A 24856-nucleotide genomic window follows, 5' to 3' on the forward strand; every position below is an offset into this window, starting at 1 on the left:
TTATTTTCCTTGTGTCTCTCCAGCATGACCTTTTTTTAAGAGATTACATAGTGTTTCTTGGTGCCTGGGTATCTTATTTTGATTTCAGTAGTAAAAAAAAGTACATTTTCATGTTCTCTTGGCAGCAATTGCTCTGAGTGTAATTTTTCCACACCTTCAACTCACTAATGTAAAAGTTTAAAACTCACTGAGGGAGATAGATAGATAGATAGATAGATAGATAGATAGATAGATAGATAGATAAAATTTGCTGGGAAATTTAGAAAACACAGTGTCAATCTTATTTACTACAAGGCACTAAACATCAAAAATATTGAAATGTATTACTTACTGTCGCAGATTTTCGCTCTCCTTTAAGAAGTTTCCCAAGAATTTCATAGCCATCAGTTGTGATATTTCCAGCTTCCTTGATGTCTTTTTCTACAATTTCATAGCAGTCAATATAAATCTTAACACTTTTTGAGGTCACTACAATATGGACCTAAAAAGATAATTTCCATTATGAAATTTCTATTAAAAAATAAACTGACTTCTGTACACTATATATCACATTCTTTATAAAACGTTTCTTAAACCATTTTCATCCAAAGCCTAGAGTCTTGGGTTAAAAATCCAAGAACCCAGGTTTCAAATGATGTCATATGAAATGGTACTAGTCACTCACTGCATTTCAGAATCTATCATCCATATACATGGGCATAATTTCCTAATTTCCCACTGTGTGCTCTCATTGAGACAACCAGAGAGTATACAGTGCACAAGAGAACTTCATAAACTGTGAGGAATTGTCTGAGCATAGATTAATAAGCCACTAATATATTTCACTCTGTACCAAGGAACTATAGATATCTCCCATTGATGGCAATTGTCCACCCTCCCATTCACAAATGAGCTGTATATCCCATAGCTCTCTGACACAGTAAGAGCTAGCACGCTATCTAGAGTCAAACATGGAAGTCAAGAGAACTCAAGATTCATTTAAGGAAAGAAACACATGTTGATTGTGCTGCATCTGCTATTGAATATGGGTGGGGGAGCATGTGGAAGTATATTAATACAGAACATTAGTGAAGAATTTGTGTTGAAGCAAGGAAGAGAGTAGTTGTGGGAAACTATTGGCCTCAGGTATGCTCATGGGTTCTACTATCTCAGCACAAATATGTAAGCAAGAATTTGGTGATAACTGTGAAAAGTTTGACAGAAAGTTAAAAAGAACAGAAATAGTTTTAACTGCTCTAAAGCAGGTAGAATAAGAAATTTTCCTAAAGTTTTATTTTAAAACTAAATATTTTTCTTACAAGGGGTCACCACCAAAGCACTGGCTCATAACATCTATGATAAATAGGAATTACATGTTTTTATACACAAATGATTCATAGCTTGCTAAAAATAAAGTTTGAACATCTGTGAGATAGTCAACTAATATTGAACTCAAGAGCATCACATAAGCATTTCTAGGATATTTAGTATCTAACAAAAATTCAAACATTTTTGTGAGTCCTTAAATGAACAAGGACAGAACTGAACATTCACAGGGGTTATTTAAAAGTCAAAACTATTATAATTTATATTATTCAAAATACACTCGTCTTTCATTGTGACTGTTCCAAGAGCACATTTTGCTATAATTTATTCACTCATTTTACTGCATTTAAACTTATGCATAATTACATTTTAACATGGATTTTTCATCTGTAGATCACTGGCCCAAGAATTCAGGATTATGTTTGCCTGCATTGGACCTGAAGAAGATTGGGCCTGTTATCACTCAAGCATGGATGGGAAGGACTCACAAGACCAGGGTCTACCCTGCTTAATATTTATTAGCTACTACTAGATGTGGGGGCAGCACAGTCATTGTCTTTGATGTATACTACAAGTGAGTCCCCATGCCCCAATGGATAACTTGAAACTCATGGTCATACAGATTGGCCTGGTTTTAACTCAACTGGTCTCAAGACAAAACACAAAGCCATGAGTATGAGAAAGGGCCTTGTAAAAAGAAGGGATCTGACAGAAATAGGAGAGAAATAGAAGTGTGTGAGTGGTGAGAATAACCCAAATGCATTATATGATATGTGAAATAGTCAAAGAAGAAAATTCATAAAAGTTTTATGTTAGCCACATGGCCTTATGGATGAAAGTTATGTAGTTGGGGGCTTTACTAGAGAGATTGCTCAATGGTTAAGAACACTTGTTGCTTTTTTCAAAGGGCCTGAATTTAGTTCCTGGCATCCAAATGGTGGCCAACAAGCACCTGTAATTCTAGTTTGATTGGATCTGATACTCATTTCTGACTTCTTTGAACACCGGCCTTGCATGTAGTGGACATGCACTCAGGCAAACCACCATACACATAAAAGTAAAATAAAGAATGGTATTGAGAAGGAACATGGAAACACTGTAAAGGTAAGGAACTTTAAAACAGTACAGTATGCAGAAAAGAAAGTTACACGTGATCTAGCTCAGCCCACCCCAGACAAATGCTACTCTCAGTCTTAATCAAAGAAATTTCTCTTTCAAGTGAATTAGGGTGAATGAGAGACCCATGACTACACAAGATGCTAAGAACAAGGAATGGTTGAGAGCTGAGCCTTAAGTGTATACCACTATCTTAAGGCTCAGGGAACCCCAAAAAAGAATAGGCAAAAATAATATGCGACCCAGAAGACGAAGAGAAGAACTGTAAGATTCCATCTTCTAAGTAGGACATGGTCACAGCAATCTTGAGCTCATAGCAGCTGTGTCTATTGGCGCTGGGTCCACACAAGTAAGGTTCCCATAAAAGTCAGCTGTGGATGGGGAAGACAATCACAGGACCCTGCCACTTACTGATGATCTATTGGCAACTAACAGATTCTGAGAGAAGGGAAGGCATAATGTCCAAGTGCACACCTGTTGGTGAACCCACAAGTCTCTGGTGATTAGTTCTAAACTCAGGTCATACAGATAGTCTGAGTTAAACTGTGGTGAGCACTAAACTAATCAAAAGTTAATATATACAGAAAAGAGATTCATAAAGCAGGGGTACTGATAGGAAGGAATAAATGAGGGTGGAAAAGGTAACCATAATATACATATATGTGTTATACATATAATTATATATATATAATTGTCAATCAACAAAATGTATTAATGAAAAAAGACAAAAATAGAAGAACACAGAGAATTTTGGAAAAGGGGAGAGCCAGTGAGAAGAAAGAAATATGAAAAACATGGACACTTCTCTAGAAAGACAAACAGTACATGGCAGGCAATGCCAAAAAAAACATAACTTGATTTACAACAATTAATTACTGTAAGTACAGATCTCTGAAAATACTGCCCTTTTGGAATAAATAAAATGAGTTCCATGAAAGTTGGAAATTTTAAAATAGCTACAAAATGATTACAAGTTGTTCAGTTGGAGATTAGGCTCTTAGCATCTCCAGTGACCCTGAAAAAAATATAAAATCATCCTTCTCAGCATGCTACTCAATGGTAGTTTTAATAGGTTTATCAATGAGACAAGACTCTTCCTAAGAACTTTGCCAGAATCAACATCTCCTACTGGATAAGGATGAGTCAAAGTCAATCACATCCCCAGATTAGCATTTGCTTTCCCAAGGAGAAATTTATCTACTGCATTGCATCAAAGTCTATAAAATTTTAAGCAAGAAATACTATACTATAGCACTTAGAGATTTTTGGTTTTCTTTATTGCTATATTGTTGTTGTTGTCATTATTACTGCCTCCCATAGGCACAAAAAAGCCTCTTGTCTCTTTAAGATATATCAGGAAAGCCCTTTCCCATTCTCATCAACAATCTTTCACTATCTATTCTATTGTGGATAGATAGGACTAAAGTGGGAGGGTCAAACAAGAGAAAAAGTAATGAGAGAGGGAACGAGGGGAGAGATAGTTAAAACAAAGGGCCACTCGAGGGGTCATATGGAAACCTAATACAGTGGAAGCTTCCTGTAATATATACATATACGATACCAATCAAAATGAAACCACAAAATAACAGGGAAGACAGAGCCCCAAGTGGACATCTCTCATCACCAAATAAAGCTCCCAGTAATGGGAATGTGTTACATATAATCAAATTGTTGGCCAGAGGGGTCCCATGCTAAACCCCAAACAACCCAGGTCCTATTGCTGAAGACAACACCTATCCAACTGATTGAACATGAAGAAATCAAGCTTTGCCTGGCTAGAGTCTTCACCTCTATGGATTAGTCTTCATGGTACTGGAAGATACTCTGCACACTACCAGAGGAGAAAAGTAAAAACCAACTCAGCTGCAAACCCTTGGATCTATATGCTGACCAGCCTTCAAGATACAATGGTGTGATAGTGGGGCAAAGCTTGTGGGCACAATTAATCAGTATCTGATTTGAGTTAAGGCATGCTCCATAAGATAGAGCCCATACCCAACACTGCTTGGGTAAACAAGAACCTAAGGCAAGATAGCCCAGGAACTCAGAGGAAAACCATTACTACTGTTGTGCTAAAGGAATGTATCAATAAAATTACTCCTAATGACAATCGGCTATACTCATAGGTCTGTGCCTTGCTCTGCCAACATCAGAGAAGCTTCCTCCTGCAGCAGATGGAAACAAATAGAGACCCACAGCCAGATATTATTCCAAGAATGAGAGACCTTGAAACACTCAGCCCTAAATGGGATGTCTCCATCAAATCCCTCCACTCAGGGCTCAGTGAACTCTATGTAAGAGGAAACAGAAAGAATTTAAGGGCCAGAGGGGATCGTGGCTTTCTAGACACACAAACATACATGCAAACTCAAATACTGTGGCAGTATTCACAGGGCCTGTACAGTATGATGAGGTCATAGGGCTGAAAGGAAAAGTAAGCACACACACACACACACACACACACACACACACACACACACACACACACCACCCAAAAGCTATCTCCGAATTGATAGTCACATGTAATTGAAAACTTAATTTTATTCAAGTCTCACTAGGGAAACAAACCAGTCTTAAGGGTAGGCCTCGTGTTCAGGAATAAATGGTCAACAGAAAATGAACTCTTTGAAAGCATCTTTGAAGGTTCTTTGTCTCATAATGTTAAGTCAGGATGGATTTTTTTCTACCTTACAGGTCCTTCGTGTCTATATTATGGCTTCTCATTCAGGGTTTTTATGTGAACGTTTGTATTTCTGCATCTGCATTCATTTCTTATGCATTTTCTTCTGCTCTTTATCTTGTTTTGTCATATTCAAATTTGTTTTCTTTTTATCTTATTTTATTTCATTATTACTTCTTAGATACCTGCATGTTCTCCAAGGAGTGAAAAGGGTGTTGATACAAATGGGAGTGGAGAGGGGGAAAGAACTGGGAGGAGTCGGGGAGAGAAAGCCATAATCAGAATATAACGTACAAAAAATCTGTTTTAAATGAAAGGTTGAGAAGAAATTCTCAAAGAAATAATGTTTTTAATACAGAGGGAAAAGAGACTCTAATTCATGAATTAGAAAATGCTATGGAAAGAAATTAATCATGTTTGAGAGCATTAAGCAAGAAGCGCTCTCACTGACCTACTTAAGCAAGAGAAAGGATGTTCAGTTTCACTTGTGGACCAGAAAGAACTAGAAAGGAATGTTCTTGTGTTCGCAGCTCATCTTTTGGTATGTCACACATAGAGAAATTTTAGATGAACAGAACAATAACTTGTATTCCCGTTAACACAATCCAGTATTTAAAATCTGGTATGAAAAACAGCATTAAAAATGTATTCATAAACTAGACTTTTCCTTTTGTTTCTAACATTCCCAATCTCATTACTGTTCTACATCAACTGATTGCCCTTTAGAAACCTGGAAGTTTCAATAATCCTCTAGATGCTGACAAAAACTCAAGATCTCCAAGAATAAGGACAGTCTCAAATATAACTTAAAACTTTAATGTGGTTATTTAGAAAGCTCTGTATTAAGAAATTGGTGTTCATAGACTGTGTGTTCATGTAATAACCTATTACACATTTATCTTAATTATTTTATCAGCTACTGTGAATGCTTGAACTTAAAAATGTTTATTCAAAACTTTGCTTGCATGCTTATAACACTGTAAGAGTCAAACAAGTAAAAGAAAATGCCTGCACTCTATAAAATGATAACATGACCAATTAAAATATAATCCATTAAAATATTAAGCTCCTCAAAATAAATGTTTACAATAAAGTTGTGAGTAGAGGGGCTAGAGATGTGGCTTAATAGTTAGGAGCACTTGTTGCTGGTCCAGAGGACCTGGGTTTAGCTCCTAGCTCCCAGGTCAAATGGCACACATCTCCCTGTAACTACTGCTCCAGAGGAATCCAATGCCCTCTTCTGGGATTCAATTACAGACTTATACGTATGGCATACGCTCACACAGACAAACACACATAATTATCAATAAATCTTAAACCGGAAAAATCAGAAGCAGAAAAACAGGTGAAGTTCATTATATAAATATATATATAGTTATTAATTCAAACTGTGAAAGATACAGTGAAAATATATCAACATGCTAATGGTAGTTATTGCTTTATTTAAATTTTATCTTTTGAACTCATCAGATTATTTAAAATAAAGGTTTATTTGTAAAAGACATTAGCCAGAATTCTAATTTAATATAACATTAAATATAGTAAAATAGGTAAGCTTTTGTTTTTAAGCTTATATTCTTATCCTAAAAATAAGACTCAGACAATCTTACATTTTTACCTTATGAAAACTTCCATAAAATAATGTCTTCACTTCATCTGTGTCAAATGTAACAGTTTGTACCTCTCCTCTTGTATCCTTGTTAAAGAAAGATACCGTCTTGCTAGAAGCTGCAATCAAGATAAGATCACTGTCAAATTATATAAAAGATGTGCTTCTTATTCAAAGTACACAAGTAATTCTTGCTGGAGAAATTGAAAAGACATTCACTATCTTGCGGGGAAGATGTGTCCATTGGTACAACTGTGGCACAATTATGATGGAGAAACCAAACACTTTCTGACTGGATCTGAGGCTGACTCCATGGGAGAGATTTCAGGCCTGGCACTGTATACCTGAAAAGGATTCCTCAGCTGAGAAGGCCATAGGCGAGAGTCAGAGGAGGGTCTACTTCTATTCTTTGACTACATTCTGAATACTCATGTTCATAGCCGTAAATTAGCACTGCTTACAGTTTTCATCAGAGAAGATTCTTAGCACTGGCAGGCAATGGTTACTGCTGAGACTCATAACTAGTCAAAGTGTCAATAATAAGTGGTGGTGGAGTGCTCATCCCTAAACAAGACATCTATGTAACTCCTTACAAGACTCTGGGAACACTGAAGAAGAACAGACAGGCATAAACAATTTAGACACAAGAGAGCAGAGAGATGTGCTACAAAACAAACAAAAACAAACAAGCAAGCAGTCTTCTAAACATGGTATAACAGTTGTACTCATGAGCTCACTATAGTTGTGGTTACCTGAACATGCTTGTACAAGATTGGATCTATTAACATTCATCATCAATGGAAGAGGGCTCCTGAGTCCACACTCTCCCTGAACAACTACTGCCAGTTAATGGTTGCTTCAGGAGAAAGGTATCATTTTCTTCAGTGGTATAGTCACTGAAATGTTGTCCACACTCCAATAAATAAGTTCCCACCCATGCTCATGCATGCAATCCAAATGAAACTTAGTATTTCACAACAGATAGATAGATAGATGATAGATAGATAGATAGATAGATAGATAGATAGATAGATGGATGGATGATAGATAGATAGGTAGGTAGGTAGATAGATAGATAGATAGATAGATAGATAGATAGATAGATAGATAAGGGTAAGAGGGAGGCCTTTACAGGAAGAAGGCTTTCAGCAGAGAATGAAAGGGAAATGAGAGAGGATAATGGAGGTGAAAAGAAGTAAAATTCACTATATATGTATATATGTATACATATATTTCATATTATATATGTATTAATATATGTAATAGGTATATAATAATATATTATACAATTGTCAAAGAAAAATTAAGTTTTAAAAATAAATGAGAAAAAAGAAATAGAATTATTTCAATTGTGGGAAGATGCAATTTGAGTGTTTGTTGATCAAAACTATACATAGTTTAGTTGATTCTGTGAGTTTTCTTGTGGTGTCCTTGACCCCTCTGCTTCCTGCAATCCCTTCTCCCCAGCTTCTGTAGGATTCTTCAATCTCCACCTAATGTTTAACTGTGGATCTCTGCATCTGTTTCCATCCACTGCTGGATGAAGCCTCTCTGATAAAAATTGCTTTAGGCACCAATCTAGGCTCACAGAAACTGAACCCAACCACCAGGGAACCTGCATGGGACTGACCTAGACCCTTTGCATATATCTTACAGTTGTGTAGCTTGGTTCTCTTGTTGGACTCCTAACAGTGGAAACAGGGGCTGTTTCTGACTCTTTTGCTGGCTTTTAGGACCCTAATCCTCATACTGAATAACTTTCCCAGCCTTACTACATGGGGAGGTGCTTAGTCTTACTGCAACTTGATATGTCATGTTTTGTAGATACTCATGGGAGATCTGCCCTGTGCTAAACAGAAACAGAGGAGGAGAATTGGAGTGGGAACAGAAGGAGATGGGAAAAGGAGTTGAGAAGAGAGAAGAGAGGGGAAACTGTGTCCAGAATGTAAAAAATAATTAAAAAATAAAGAAACAATACATAGGCCTTAACATAGGATAAAGTCCCTTACGATCTGCAATTACTCCAACTTGTGGCCTGTAGTCTCTGTCTGTAATTTGCCAAATTGCAAAGGGGTCACTGGGAGTTTCTGGAAGAAGTCTAAACAATAATATGATCGTGTATGAAGGAGGGAGTCCATTTGGATGGAGTTCTCTGTTGGATAAAGCAAAATAAATAAATGGGATTATTCATCAGAAAGATACTATTTTCAAGTTTTACACAAGCATTTCATTATAGGTAGTATTAAAACCTAATTATAGCCATCAGGCCTTTAGAGCAGAAGGAAAAACCTTGTAAAACATATAAAAGGAGCAAACACTAGATTACTTACAGTTTGATCAAGTCACAAAAGTATGGAAAATTACTAAATAACCTTTATCTTCCTATCCATAACTAATTTTTTCTAGATACATGAAAGTACTGTTTTTAAGGTAATAAACATTATTACTGTAGATACAATTTAAAGAAAAGGAGTCTTATCCAAATACACTAAATTTCTAGTGGCAAGGATATGCTAGTGTAGATAAAAAGGCTTAAAGGTTTAATTTCTCTGTTGTCCTCACAGTGTTCCTATACTTCTAAATTCCTCCCTTAAAATCAAGTAAAGCACCTCAAAAAACTTACATATCCCCCAAAACAGGACAAATCCTAAATGTTTAGGCAAACAATTAGTAGTGAAACAGGGACGTGATTCAACTAGACAGAATGAGTTTTGGCTCTAAAGAAATGAGACAAATATTTCTGTCTCTTGTGTCCTTCAAGCATTGAATAAACCATTGTTCTGGGAGAATGTTGGGAATAGAATTAATGCTTTTCTGTCTGATATCAAATAATGCTTTCTCCCTGGAGGCAAGACAAAGGCCGAAAGTGTCTCCTGGAAATGAAGGAGTTATTCCCCTGCAAACTTTGGTGGAGGGCACAGGATGTTTCTGGATGCTCTGTGTCTTAATTCAATGTCACTAACACATGTTAGGGTGTGATGTGTTCTTGCTCCTTGGACATAAGCTCTGAGAAAGATAACACGATATCTTTTGTATGTTCCCAGTTAAAAAAGCTGATCCTAATTTTTCCTCATGCCTCTTGTTTAGTCCATTTTTCACTTTCCTTAGTGAAACAACAAAAATCTAGATATATTTATCCTTCTTTCCCTCAAATCAAAAGCTGTGACTTCTGTAGACAATAGACTACCATCATTTAAACTCATCTTGAGATGACTGAAAAGGTTAAATATAGAGTAATACTGTCTATTGGAAAACCTAGCATACTGAAATATAAAAGACTTGGGAATTTTTAATGGCTCAAACCACGCTATGAACTCCTCCTTAAAGTGAATTAGCTTTGGTTTTAGAATTAGGTTTCCATTGGCTTTCCTGGTGCATTTCAAATTTCAGATATTATTTTCTGACCCTCTCCTAACTTTCTGAAAGTTTTGTTTCTTCTTCTGCTTTCCTTCTCTGGACTTGTCAAACACGTATTTTCAACATAAAATACTTTTCATTTTAATGAATAAGAAATATTAATGTCTGTTATCATACCCAGGTGCAAACTTTCATGAAACAAAATACATCTAGAGCTACCCAATAGCTTGCTAGAGTATCTGCCAATAAAAACTACTCTCAGCCTGCCTGATTGTGAGCAAGAGATAGAACGTCTGCTCTCATTTCTCACTTCTTCCACCCAGCCATTCTGCACCACAGGGGTGAAATGTTCAAAATAATACACTGCCTTCCTGTTTTAACAGCCTCCCTTAGAAGAAGGGAGGAAACTGAAACCCTAGCCTTCAATTCAAGAGTGTGTTATCCATCGTGCTGTTACCAGGCTAAGAAGCTTGGGTCTGGGAATGAGGCTTAGGAGCCAGTCTTCTGTGTGCAAGCTGCCACATAACCCTAGGCATATAATTAAGCTGTGTTGAGGAAAGAAAAATAGGTTGTCCATAAGGAGTTTTCTGGCAGTTCTCAAGTGCCAAGATTCTAGGAAATCAGCTGCAATTCCAAGAGCCTCTTGTCCACTCAAAGAAAAGGGAGGCCCCCTATTTTCACACTTACGCTGTTGGCTGATTGATAAAGGCATTCTTCTGAAGCCTGTAGGCTGAATAGCTGGGGAAAGACCCTGATTCCAAAGAGACTCCTTGTACAGAAGCAAAATTCTTTTCTGTCAGGTTGTAAGCTTCAAGCATCTTAAAGCCTTGACATCAAAGAAAAAGATATTAAATGAGTACATTACAATTGTGTTATTGTGAATGTCTTGAAATCTTGAAATAAATTAGCTGAAGGATATACAAATACTTACCTGGTGAGGTGTAGCCATCCAGATAGATGAGAGGACAACCTGGAACATGCAATGTTCTTTAAGTATGAGTCACCAACATAATTTCAATAGATGCACAGAAAGTAGAAATTCATGTGTACAAAGCAGAGTTTTTCATATTTAATGAACTATTTATTGTTAGATATAATATACATGTAAGTATAGCCCTGCCTAGGATTAGTGCTTTAGGCTAGTCTCATAATTATTTCCATCATTTAGTACCACAAGAACCGTTCCTAGTAGTTGAAGGGAAGAAAAATTGATTTAATCTACCTCTAGCATATGTAGTTTAAAATCAAACTTGAAATTTTAGCATTAAAAAAACCTAAGCCTGAACTAAGAACATGGTTCAGTGGTAGATCACTGGCCTATCATATACCCTATCCTATGTTCAATGTCTAGCGCTACAGAATAAAAAAAAAATGGCCAGCTTTCTCATTGTCTCTTGGAGCACAAGCCAGCAAAAGACCAGTTGATTAGAAACAGGAAACCACCTTGCTGAAATTCTCCTCAATATAAAATTCAAAGCTGAAGAGTAACATACCCAAGTGCCATAGGCATTGGACTGGTAGGAAAGGGATATGTTAAAATGATTTGTGTCCATATGGGGGTTATTATGTCTTCAAGGCTAAAAATGGAGCTCTGGCAAGCACACATTTGAGAGTTATCTCAAAAGAGCAATGATTCATCTGTTTCAAGTGATTTCCCAGAATCTATTTATGTCCTGGGCTTGATCCCACACAGTATGGATAACTGCCTATAAGCAGTCATTTCGCAAATGAGGTCACAGCTGTGTGCTGACCATGACTTACTTGAAGTGGCAGTTTCACAAACAAATGTGATAAGATTGTCCTCGATCTTCTCAAAAGATTCAAAGTCATCCACAATGAACACATGCCTTTCGCTGGGCTTGCTGGCAATGTTGGCAAGCTCATTGTAGTCCACATCGGCCACACCAACCACGAATACACTGAACCCTAAAAAGACCCATTGGAGTTATTATTTGAGCAATCAAAACTGAGAGCATCAGAAATCATGCTGTATTTTCTCAGCATGGACAGCAAGTACATTTTTGGCAAAACTCCCTCTAAGAGAAGAAAATGTATTCTTAAATGAATATACACCCCTTCACTGTCATCTTGGCTTACAAAATTCAATTCATTGGGGCTTTACAAATGATACCCTAACAAATAAAATGTGAAACTTTTAATAGTAGAAGGGCTGTGCAGTGCACATTATCTTCCATAGATCCACAATTCAAAAACACAAGTCCAGTAGCACTGTTGGGTTCCATTAGCAACTTAAATGTGGAATGGACTGTTTCAATTTGAATTCTTGAACATATTTTTTCATCAAACTTGGGCTCAATAGTAACACTTTCATCACCTTTAAAATAAATACTACAGTGCTTACTGGAAACAAATATTCTACCATTTAAGCAAATATAAGTAAAGCTTTCGTTCTAAATACTTAATTCAACATGATAAGAAACAGACTATATAAGGATAGAGATATTTACAGACACAAACATTGATATTGCTGACTTTATGACTGAACAAAATTACGTGTGTCTGTCTGTGTGTGTGTGTGTGTGTGTGTGTGGGTGGGTGTGTGTCACATCACATTTTTGTCATCAGTTTATTTATTCTATTAAGGGAGGTAGCCAAGGCTCAGAATGAGAGATGCTTCATGGACTCTCAAAAGCAGGCACTAGCTTCTACTGTGTGTATGTGTTTACTCATGTGTCCTGAGTGTGGATAGAGGCCAATAGCTAGAAAAGAACTCATGAGAAGAGAAAAATAAACCTTAAGGAATGGGATAGGGAGAGCAGCAGAGCAAATGTCATAGGAAAACTGGTGGAGGAATACCAGGCATGGAAGGATACAGACAGGGATGGAGATGCAAGGATATGGCAGAGAGAAGCAGGCTGGAAAGGAACAACTAAAATTAAGTGTGCATGAAAATTCTCTAAGAAAAGCCGTTATTTTATATGATGACTTAAAACTAAAGCTAAAAGAGAATGGAAAGATTTCACACGAAGTGTGACTTACAATCTTAGTCAAATAAATAATTGCATGAGCTGATAACAATCTCCATGTAATTAAGTTCTCTACTGTTGAGTACAGCAGATCACACCTAGCATAGAATGATTCCCAAAATATGCTCATCTGAGGCCCTACTTGGGGTGACAAGGTTAATACAAATCCTAGAAAGGCCTGCCTTCCTCTAATGATTCTGAACAATGAATTAGGGACTCTTAGCATGACTGGTTGGCAAAATCAGCCCCAGCACTGCCTCCCAGAGACCTCATACTTCTTATCTACAGAATGCCTTTTAGCAATCTGAATTCGGTCTGCACCAGCAAGGGCTAGCTGTAGCAGAAGGATTTTTACAGCTTTTCTTACACAGGAACCAGTATCAAGATTCATCTCTGATATAGCAAGAAGCCTTGCCTAGGATTATTCCATTTTCATAGTTTTTCTGTAGTCTGCCACCCTCCATGGGGAGATTAAGTTGACAACCCTGAATCACATCTTATGCAAAGTATACATGTCATTTTTAAGGAATTGGCATTTAATTCCCTAATTAAATACAAATTAACATTATAATTATGAAGCACAATGATAGAATGAAATTGGCAGTTTGGGTGCTTAAAACTTGAAGTGTTAACATGCCGAGGGAGCCATGCTTGAGCTTACCTGACTGCTGGATGACGAACGCTGCCTTCTTCACCTCGTCCTGTGACCGGCCATCTGTGACCACAACCAGCACCTTTGGGACATTTTTCCTCATGCCGCTCTCCCAGGTCAAAACCTTCTCCTTGATAAACGTGAGGGCCTTGCCTGCAGAGTGTGGTATGCGTGCTTTAGTGTCACCTCAGTGAGAACTGTCTATTGACCATGCCCAGGTGACAGGAGTATGACAATTAGCATGAGGTGGTAGCTGGCTTCCCTCATCCTGCTACCTTGGGAAGAGGGGGCCTGCACCAGCGCTGCCACGCTGTACCTGTTCTTGTGTTTCCACCTCTGTAGCGAATGTTCTGGAGGGCTCCGAGGGCTAGAGCCTTGTCGTTGTATGTGTTCAGCTTGAACTCAGACTTGACCTCATCACTGTACTGCACAAAAGAAACCTGAAAGGAAATACATTTAGAGACAAGTGTAGGTTATCCAGTGTGATCTCAGCCTTCCAGTGGTTCCTCCAGTGGCAAAGTAGAGACTTAGGGGTCTTGGATTTAACAAAATATTTTAAACTCTTAGTACCTAATACTGTAACTGTGAGTGTCACTGTCTCAAATTTCAAACCTCTAATGAAACTGTACTCATTTACATTAATGCCAAAATATTCATATTGTCTTTATCCAAAAATGTAAGGAAAGATGAGTCAGTCACGCAGGGTAACAGCGATATTGCAGTGTCAGAAACAAGAGCACACCTCATCATTCTCAGCCACCTGCTTCTTCTCACGGACCTCACTCATTCTTCATGTAAGTAAAAATGTCATAATATGATCATAATCACTACTCATGACAAACTTAGTAGCGCTATGCTTTACTGGAAATTGTGATTTAGTGGTGTTTAATCAAGATTCACCAAACTAAATCCTACTTCTGTCTGACAATAACTGCAATATCCTACTTTTCTGGACATTGGTTTCCTTATCAACAAGGTCAGGATAGTTATATTTACCTTTTAGGATTGTCTTAAGGATTGGTAACCATGTGTTCAAGCAAAAATAAAATGTAATAACTATTGCTTTTAGAAATCCAATAAATCACTAGTAACAGCTTGGATGGCTTTCTCAAAGGAGTTTGGAAGATCACCTCAAAGGGTTTAGAGCCATGGAGTGAAGCTATTCATCTGTTCATGGACATGCTGGGGACACTGGAGGAAGGTCTTAGTTTCATGTCAGGGTACAATAAAATGACTAATTACTCTTTGAGGCTTCTTGTGGAAACATAAACTTCTCTATGCTCTTACTCTAGCACAAAAGAAAATACATTGAAAGTGATTCCACAATGATATAATTGGTAATTACCATCTTAGAAAAATAAACTATCCTTTGGGTCACTAATGGACATTCTTCTGGCTGGGATAATGTATGCGATGTAACCGTAGAGAAGACACACACCCTTTCCAACCACTATTCTCATGTTAAGGGCACGACATGACAACGCATTTAATGTGCAGAACTTTGGATGACCTTCCACGGAATGTGCTTTGTTAGAAGTTACAAGTAGGATATTAGAGTTAGAATCTCCTAAATTTTCCAACAAGAATATCATCTAGACAAAGAAGAAAGCTAAAGGGATATTTACTTTACTATTTGTTTATCCTGAGCACCAGAATCCTTCCCAAAGACATATGTAATGGATGTAGCAAACCATATAGGTAAAAAGACAGAATTTATGCTGAAATGACCTTCTACTTAATGGAGTTGAAACCAATAGTAGCCATTACAAATAAGAAAATAGTAGACACTATTAACAATAAGATAATAGGACATGAACAATAAGCAGTTGCTGGTAATGCAACACTCACCTGAATCCCACCAGGGTTAACTTCATCAAAGGCCCCCACAGTATTAAAGATAAATTTTACAACTTTGTTAAAATTGTCATCTCCAATACTCCAAGAGGCATCTGTCAAGAACACAATGTCTGCCTTGGCTCCTTTGCATACTGAAAAAAAAAAACAAAGAAAAATCCAAATCTCCTTAATTTGCTCGTCACTTGGCACTACATAATTGAAAATCATATAAAACCTTGCTACTCAATCTGGGGCTATGTGGGGAGCAGCATGCCTTCAAGCCTGTAAGAAATGTGGCCTCCTGGGCCCAGTCAGCCTCCTGAATCAGAAATAGTAAGATTTGCAGACGCTACAAATGTACAATAAAGTTAAAAATACTTGATCTAAGTGACCCTCAGTTTTGGCTCTGGGAACACACCAATTAGAATTATTATGCAGTGACATCCTCTTGCCATATGCAATTCTTCAAGGTTCTTCAAACAATAAATGAAGGGACTCAAATGAAAAGCAATAATATCCAAAATTAAATGAAAGCCATCAGTGGGTCTGAAGATTTTTCAGTATAATTACCAAATATTTAGCACAAATAAAATGTTGTCTTTGCTTCCTAATTAAAGCATCATACCCATAAGTGGGAAAAGAAGCAAGAAAAGATAGAATCTTTAATTTGACTCATTTTGGACTTGCAACCTAAAAAAAAATTCTGGGGCAATGTTCAGAAAAATTTAGTGCATTCAAATTTAACATATAAAAGTCTAACTTCAAGAACAAACTGGAAGGTAAATTATGGGCTGTGGGGTGGTTATGATGTGTGAATGGAGTTTCAGCCGCTGTTACAAATGCACCAGTCTGTCCATGAGAGTGGTAGACGGGGAGAAGAAAGGTTGGGACGCAGGGATATATGGTAACTGAGCTCTCTGCTCGATTCGCTGTGGATCCAAGACTTCTCTAGGAAATAGAGCTATGTTTCAAAAAAAAAGCTTATCATGTTTTAAGCCACAATTGTTTCAACAGTCTAGTTTGAAGAGAGCCTTTATTTTACCCTTTAAATATTACACCTTGACTTTTGTTTCATTTGGTTTTTGGTTTTTCAAGTCAGGGTATGTCTGTGTAGCCCTGTTTATCCTGGAACTCACTCTGTAGACCAGGCTGACCAAATTCACAGAGATCCACCTGTCTCTGCTGGGATTAAAGGTGTGCACCACCACACCCAGCTTTAAATGTTTAATTTTGTTATATAGCAGTTTTAATAAGGGTCCCACCACCTAGATTCTTATGAAAGAAAAATACTTTGAAAGATTTAAATTTTTTCTAAAAATCAAAAAGTGGGAAAAGAGTAAACCAGCAATTATTTTGCTTAAACATAACCTGATGCAACACTAAAAAAAGAAAAAAGAAGAAGAGAGAGAAAGAAAGAAAAAGAGAAAATAGTATGTCCCCAAATGACTGAAACAGCAGTGTTAATATCACAGTGTGTTTCTACCAGCTCACTGCAACTGACAATTGCGTCTCAGATTTTGATGAATGGAAATATTTTTAGCTTTGTGTAATCTGGGACTCTTCTCAGTTCAGAAGCCAGGAATTCTAAAGTCAAAGGCCTAAATGATTAGGTTTCAGATACAGCCAAAAAGGCTCACAGAGCCTGCTGGTGCCAGCAGCAGGCAGAGCAAAGGGGCCCAGTGTGAGTGTGGAGGATAGAAGGTCCTGTTAGATCCTGTGCTGCAAAACTGAGGAAGCAGAGTCTCAGACCTGCATTACTTTATGGCTGACTTGGTTCACCTCAAAATGTGCCTAGAAAAAGAGGAACAAATTACTGGTAACCATTTTTTCCTCCATTAAAAACTCTTCAGCAGAAATAGTATCAGAATATTCGGAATCAGATGTAGATTACACAACCAGATGTATGTGCACGACCCTAGGATCTCTACAGGCTGATTTTTTTTAATGTTAACTTTACTTACCATCACGGGCAGGTGGAATAGTGGGAGGAGGAGACGGTGTGGGTGGTTCCGTAGGAGCCTCTGTTGGTTTTACAGCTGTAATTCCAAAGCAATAGTTAGAAAAATGAAGCACGAGCACATTCCCTGTCCCACAAGGAAAGGAGTACTTTAACCCCTAAGAATCAAGTCTTAGAAAGAGATCCAGCCCACTGGCAATGACTAAGGGGAGATAGATCCCTTTCTATCTAGTCTGCATCCTCAGACCAATTACGCTGCAGAAAGACGGGTTCAGAGGGAGAACACGGGGCCTTCAGAGAAGCCACATGAGTAGGAACCAGTAGTGTGTTCACCTTCTCACTATCATCAGAGCTATCCCTCCCTTCCTCATCCCTTTCCTTAAAATACCACCAGTAAAGACACTTGCTGCAGACAAAGGTCCTGAGCTAGCCACATGCTCTGCTTCTAGGAACCACCACCTAGCGTTGTCACCCCAGGAAAGAAGGGCTTGCACAGGTGTCAGTACGCCTCTCACACCTGGAGCGTTCTACTCTCCAGGTTTCTCAAAGCTTACTGGTCTGTTCTTTGATGGGGACACCTGGCCCCTCCAGATTTGGTGTCTGCACAAAAACAGTAACGCCATACTCAGCCTCTGGGGAGAGGCCAGTGAAACAGTGACTGGTTTCTGATCCTCGCACCGTAATTTCTTGTCCTCTGGTTCCTGATTGTGACAACAAGGGGAAAAGCAAGTGTTATCACCCATTATCTGTAAGGCCATGTTACACAATGGTTTATAAACAAATCCTGCATGGCTGCAGGTTAAGATGTTTCCACTACAGACTGTTTGTTTTCTGTCACACGTACCATCTGCAGGGCTCAGTTTTAGCCTGTAGGAAGTAGCTGCCCGGTGAGGGGACCATTTGACACAGAACGTATCCCATCCAACTTGGTAAGTTTTCAGATCCGTCACATTTAAGTACACTACAGAAGAAAAAAACAGACTCACTTTGTGTACTAAAGAAAAAAAGCATACTTTTTACCGTAATGCAATATTCAAATATCCAAATAGAAGAAAATTAAAATAAATGCCTGAAATCTCATAGTGTCTTACTAGGAGAAGCTTACATCAAACATGTATAAAAATGTTGCAGAGACAAAATTATCCTGCTTCTCCATCAGTAATTTTCTTTTCTTTTTTCCTTGAGACAGGGTCTCACTGCATAGCTCTGGCTATCCTAGAATTCACCCTTTAGACCAGGCTGGCTCAAACTATCAGAGATCTGCCTGCCTCTGCTTCCCAAGTGCTGGGATTAAAGACATACACTACACCTGGCTTCCATCAATGGTTTTCAAGGAGAAGAAATTATGTTGTCCCTAAAAATTATGATTGTCATTTATGGGAAAATAATAAGAAACTTTTCTGAAATACTAGCTATTTAATCTTATCATATTTATCAAAAACCTTGGGAATAATAAAATCTGAGGGACAAATCACTGATTTGGTATTTTCATCAGATTATATCAATAAATGCAAGAGCTACATTAACATTCAATGTCAAAAATTAGCAATACAGGTACCCTTGAACGAATTGGTACTGGAGACAGCTTCCTGAACATAACACCAGTAGCACAGACAGTGAGATCAACAATTAATAAATGGGACCTCCTGAAACTGAGAAGCTTCTGTAAGGCAAAGGACACAGTCAGCAAGACAAAAAGGCAGCCCACAGAATGGGAAAAAATATTCACTAATCCCACATCTGACAGAGGGTTGATCTCCAAAATTTACAAAGAACTCAAGAAGCAAGTCTCCAAAACACCAAAGGACCCTATTAAAAAGTGGGCTGCAGAACTAAATAGAGAGTTTTCAATAGAGGAGTCTAAAATGGCTGAGAGGCACTTGAGAAAGTGCTCAACATCCTTAGCCATCCCGGAAATGCAAATCAAAACAACTCTGAGATACCATCTCACTCCTGTCAGAATGGCTAAAATCAAAAACACCAATGACAATTTATGCTGGAGAGGATGTGGTGAAAGGGGGACACTCCTCCATTGCTGGTGGGAGTGCCAACTGGTTCAGCCACTTTGGAAATCAGTATGGAGATTCCTCAGAAAAATGGGAATAAACCTACCACAAGACCCAGCAACTCCACTCTTAGGCATATATCCAAAAGATGCCCATTCATACAACAAAGATGTTTGTTCCACTATGTTCATAGCAGCTTTATTTGTAATAGCCAGAACTTGGAAGCAACCTAGATGCCCCTCAACCGAAGAGTGGATAGAGAAAATGTGGTATATTTACACAATGGAGTACTATTCAGCAGAAAAAAAACAATGGAATCCTGAGATTTGCAGGCAAATGGATGACACTAGAAGAAACCATCCTGAGTGAGGTAACACAGTTACAAAAAGAGAAACATGGCATGTACTCTCTCATATATGGATTTTAGACATAGATCTGGGTAGTGCCAGCCTACAATCCCATGGCCAGAGAGTCTGGGAAACAGAACCTTCATTCAGTGGCTGATGGAAGAAGAGGCACACTCCCATGGCTAAGCACTGAACTGAACTCAAGAAAGCCAGTAACAGAGAGGGAGGACTGTTTACCAAAGGGATTAAGACTGGGCTGGTTTAACCCCCAGAAACAGCTGACCTGACAAAGGTTAACTTTTGAATCCCAGGCATCAGCCTGGGAATCCAGCATGGGACTGATCAAGATCCCCTGAATGTGGGTGTCAGTGAGGAGGCCTAGGTAATCTATTGAGCCTTGGGCAGCAGATCATTACCCATCCCGAGTATACACACGGACTTTGGACTCCCATCCAACAATGTGAGATGTACTCTCAACCCTGAACTTTTGGGGGAGGGTCTAGGCCCTGCCCTGGATGAAATGACAGACTATGGATATGAGGGGATAATTGGGGGGTTGGGGGGGAGGCCTAGGTAATCTATTGAGCCTTGGGTAGCAGATCAGTACCCATCCCAAGTATACACACGGACTTTGGACTCCCATAGAACAATGTGAGGTGCACTCGCACCCTGAACTCTTGGGGAAAGGTCTAGGCCCTGCCCTATATGAAATGACAGACTATGGACACCCCAATGGAGGGCCTCGCCCTCCCTGGGGGAATGAGGGGATAACGGGGGGGGCTGGGGGGGAGGGCACGGGAGGAGGGGAGGGAATGGGAGAGGGACCTGGAACTGACTTGTGAAGCAACCTTGTTTCTTATCTAAATTTAAACTGGAAAATAAAATATAAAAAAAATTAGCAATACAACTATACACAGACCATTGTGGGTTAAGTGATATTGTATAACCTTAATATTTTAAAAATCAAAATATAATATTCTGTATAAAATTAATATCACTTCTTCCTCTCATATATATATACATATATAAAATATACTAAATTGTTTAGAGATTCATATGGATATTTTGTTTAACTGGTCACAAAATGGTCTACCAATGTGATACCACAGAAAATATGTACATGAGGGAAAGGTAAATTTGCAACAAGATGGCATGGCAAGTTTTACTACTCCATTTCTTATAATCACAAGGTGATGCACAACTCACATGTGGTGCCTTGGTCTGTGAGGGGAACACTGAGTCCAGAGTCATACTGAGCATAAACATTGACGTCATAGGTAGTGCTGGGATTGAGATTGTGTAATGTGTATGATGTCACTTCTCCAACAAAGGCTTCCATGGGCTCATTGGAACCTGTAGTAACAACAGAAGAACACAGAATTATATAATCCCTAACTTCAGTCTTTGCTCAAAATTGAAGGTATTAACTTGAAAATCAAAGAGTTGGATGAACACATGAATTCCAATAGGCCTTTGGGTGCTTTTTACTGTAGACATGCCACATTGTGCACGACTAGGAATCTGCAAGCACAGTCTGAAGTCTGAAGCCTAATCCTCAGAGCATAGCACAGTACAAAAAATAAAGTCAGCATGTGTTGACGTCCCTTTAGTGAACCATACTCTCCTTTCTTTTTAAAGCTTTGTTTTGTCAGAATAGTGCTATCCACAGGCTACAAAGGCAATTAGCATTTGTATCTGTTGTAGTGATGACCTAAGAACATCTATGTTGGACCACATTCCACACTTATTGTTTGCTGGAGGGCCTCACTTCAGGTTCTCTGTATGTCTCTAGCACAGGTTCACCTTTGCTTTCTCCTGCTTTCTCATCTTTGTCTACATTGTTCACAGTCTTCCAGGATACATGGAAGATGCCATAGGAAATTTGACACAGACATACAGAATATACAAAGATCGTTTATTCAAGGTGATGCTGTTGTAGCTAAAAATGTCACTGGAGAGTTTAAAGCAAGCCTGAACAAACTAAAACACATAAAACCTATGCCTCAAATGGAATAAATTTTTAGTGTAATGGGAAAATATAGATGTATATTCATTATCTCATGATCATAACCACATAATGATGCCTGAATATAAGCATCTTCAATCTGTTCAACTTTGTGCACCAGATAAAATTTTTCTTTTTATACAACATTTTTATTAATTCTTTGATAATTTCACCCAATGTATTTTGATCACACTCATTTCCACTCTTCCACTCCTCTGAGATCTACCTCTACCACCCCATCCTCTCCAAACTTTGTGCATTCTTTTGGTTTAGTAGCCCACTGAGTCCAATTTTTGGTGACTATATATCCTAAAGTGTGGGACCATCCATTGGAGAATGACCACAGATCAAGATTTTCAGTTGTTACAAATTGCTTCATAGACACCCAGAGTAATAATGATACTTTTGTCTGATGACTTAAAGGCTGTTTCTGGAAATAATACCTCTAGTATAAAATATTTTCATATGTTTACAGGAGAATCCAATAGTAGGGAGAGCAATCAAATACCATCAGATGCAAATAACTTTCCAACATATTCCTGTGATGATAAGTGTGTTTCCTTACCCACTGGCTTGTACACAATCTTATATCCAAGAACAGGTGAGGGTGAAGGGTCCCAGGAGACTCTGAACCTTGTATACCATTCATCAGAGATGTGTATGTTCTGAGGAGGAAGCAATCCCACTGCAAACAAACATTGGCAAACATCACCAAAATTCAAACAGTTGAATTTCTAATAGCCTATAATTTCCTTATCCAGAAAATAATTAAAAATCCACGGTCAATTTCCAAAGAAAACTTGGTAATTTTATGAATTCCAATGGCAATTCAAATGGACTATAAGAGATTTTTCAGAAGATCTCAGTATCAAGGTTGAGAACTGGTGTGCAATAAGGCTCAAAATTGAAGACAATTAGAGTGATCTCAGAATCTCCTTTACAATGTGTATACTGCACAGTAATAGAATAAGGAAATATATTAGAGACTATCTTGTAGGTACCTCCTTAAATAAATAAGATACGATTTTCACAGAAGACCAGCAAGAGAGTGGCTAAAGTCACAGTCTTTCCCTACCCATCCATGTCCTCTACACAACCTAGAGTCTCAGTCAGACAGAGGTTTTTCCATAAAGCTATAATCTTTCCCAAAATGTGTAACTTGGAAAATCAGTGCTGTTTAGGTGATATTCTACGCAGCCACTGAGTTATTACCCACAGCATTAAAGAAACTATTAATCCAACATGAAAACTTTGTTTACATGGGGGAAAGTAGACATGGCTTTGGCCCTTTCTGGAGAAGTCAAAGTTTACTTAACATTTTGGTAAGTACAAAACTCTGAAATATGCCATTTTCCCCCAGAAAGTTATCAAAATATATTTTAAATATGAGAAAGTAGGAAAGTGAGTTGCTAAGCTAGAAACATCTAGTCACTAAAGCAACGATGAAGAGCCCATATTTCCCAGCTGTAGACATGAAGTTGAATCAACTCCAGTGGGTTTTTTTTCTTAGAAGTGTCCCAGTGTTACTTTTCACAAGTTCTCTGATGTTGTCAAGAACACTTCAACCAAAAAAGACTTTGAGCAAGTGAGTGTCTAGAGAAATATAAGCCATGTAACTGAATAGATTTTCTGAATGAAGTAAGAAAACACAATGTCGGTATTTACAGAACTGGAGCCCAGCCTGCCTTGTGAGAACCAGTGGTTCTCAGCCTTGGCTGTTGCACATCACAAGAGCCACAGGACACACCTCAGGCCAAATGCATCGGCTCCTCTGGAAGAGGTTCCCAAGTGCGCCCTTTTTAAAAAGATTTGCAGGTAAAAAAAAATTAGAGAATCTTTAAGTCACATGAAATTGCACCAATAAAGAGTGGGTCAGAACAACTGGCTATTCTCTAGATTGTCTGAAGCGATAATTTTAAGCTACATTTTTAGACAGCTGACTCATAACCACCTTACTTATTTATTTGTGCATTGAGACTCAATTATAACAGAAAATGTCTAGCTGATACCACATTGAGTTACAACTACAGCCCCACTGGACACCACACATTACTCAGAGTACACCATAAAGAAAAAGGAAGCGTGCCTACACAAAGGAAAATACACAGATCCTTGTTTCCTTTGTCTCCTCTTCTTATACCTTTAAAATTCTAAGAAATAAATTGTGCCCTTGTGCCATCATTTCAACAAAATTCAATGTCTAACACTGACTATGGTATGTGTTACTAGTGTAGTATATGAGATATGCTAGTGAAAACAGGAATTCATAGTTTTAAATGGTATAGTGACACTAAAAGCAAGAGCATTTCAAAGAGGGGCAAAAGCATAAGAACACTGACCAGTCCTTCCATTTCCAGTTAGATGGCCACCATCTCCATCCTCATAAATGGCAATGACAGTAATTTTATATGGAGTGTCAGGTTGCAGGGGCTGCAATATTACATTGTTTCTCCTGCCTGGAACTGTGGTCTGTAAGAAAGTTCAATTAGGCATTTATTTCCAACAAAAAAACACCTAGATCAAACAGCCCATGCTGTTTCCATACAGTCCCATAAGCAAAAATGGATTCTTTGTTTTCCTTTTGTTTCAAAATGCTCAGAGAAAGACAAATTCTCTAGCCTGCCTCTACATAGCTCAGGAGAATAGTTTAAGGCCTAACAAATCTGAACTCAAATCCCAGATCAGCCACTAAGCAGTCGTGTGACTAAGCATCTTCAGAGGAATGAAGGACCACTAAAGAAAATGACACACATCATGTCCCAGAGTGTATCACTGAGCCTGCTGTGTCTGACTTTGTCTGCTTCATCTTTCATCACAGCATGTCATTTCCAGGTAGAGGACAGGTTTCATTAGTCCATTAATAGACAAAAATGGACAGTTTTCCATTGTCAAGAGTATTAGTTTAGTTGAAACTAATTAAGAATAAGTTTGAAAAAGAAGAAATGGAGAATTAGACTCCCTTCGCAAAGATGAATGAAGCACTCATCTCTCAACCTCTA

General features: G+C 38.2%; 1 protein-coding gene across 3 annotated transcripts in view; it reads right to left on the reverse strand.

Annotated features, from left to right (window-relative positions):
- Positions 1-24856, reverse strand: part of Col12a1 (collagen type XII alpha 1 chain) — a 111649-nt gene that overhangs the window by 19714 nt on the left and 67079 nt on the right. For all 3 annotated transcript variants that reach the window (XM_005073702.4, XM_021229341.2, XM_021229340.2), the window contains 15 exons: positions 24197-24326; positions 22423-22542; positions 21059-21205; positions 18344-18460; positions 18054-18200; positions 17504-17578; positions 15555-15694; positions 14023-14146; positions 13716-13859; positions 11829-11993; positions 10999-11037; positions 10755-10893; positions 8720-8862; positions 6720-6829; positions 332-481 (listed from right to left, as the gene is read on the reverse strand). In XM_005073702.4, coding sequence (XP_005073759.2) covers positions 332-481; positions 6720-6829; positions 8720-8862; positions 10755-10893; positions 10999-11037; positions 11829-11993; positions 13716-13859; positions 14023-14146; positions 15555-15694; positions 17504-17578; positions 18054-18200; positions 18344-18460; positions 21059-21205; positions 22423-22542; positions 24197-24326 — 1890 coding nt within the window. The remainder of the gene's footprint in view (positions 1-331; positions 482-6719; positions 6830-8719; positions 8863-10754; positions 10894-10998; positions 11038-11828; positions 11994-13715; positions 13860-14022; positions 14147-15554; positions 15695-17503; positions 17579-18053; positions 18201-18343; positions 18461-21058; positions 21206-22422; positions 22543-24196; positions 24327-24856) is intronic.

Source organism: Mesocricetus auratus, unplaced genomic scaffold (genome assembly GCF_017639785.1).
Source record: "Mesocricetus auratus isolate SY011 unplaced genomic scaffold, BCM_Maur_2.0 Super-Scaffold_100691, whole genome shotgun sequence".
In the NCBI taxonomy this organism is placed as follows: Eukaryota; Metazoa; Chordata; class Mammalia; order Rodentia; family Cricetidae; genus Mesocricetus; species Mesocricetus auratus.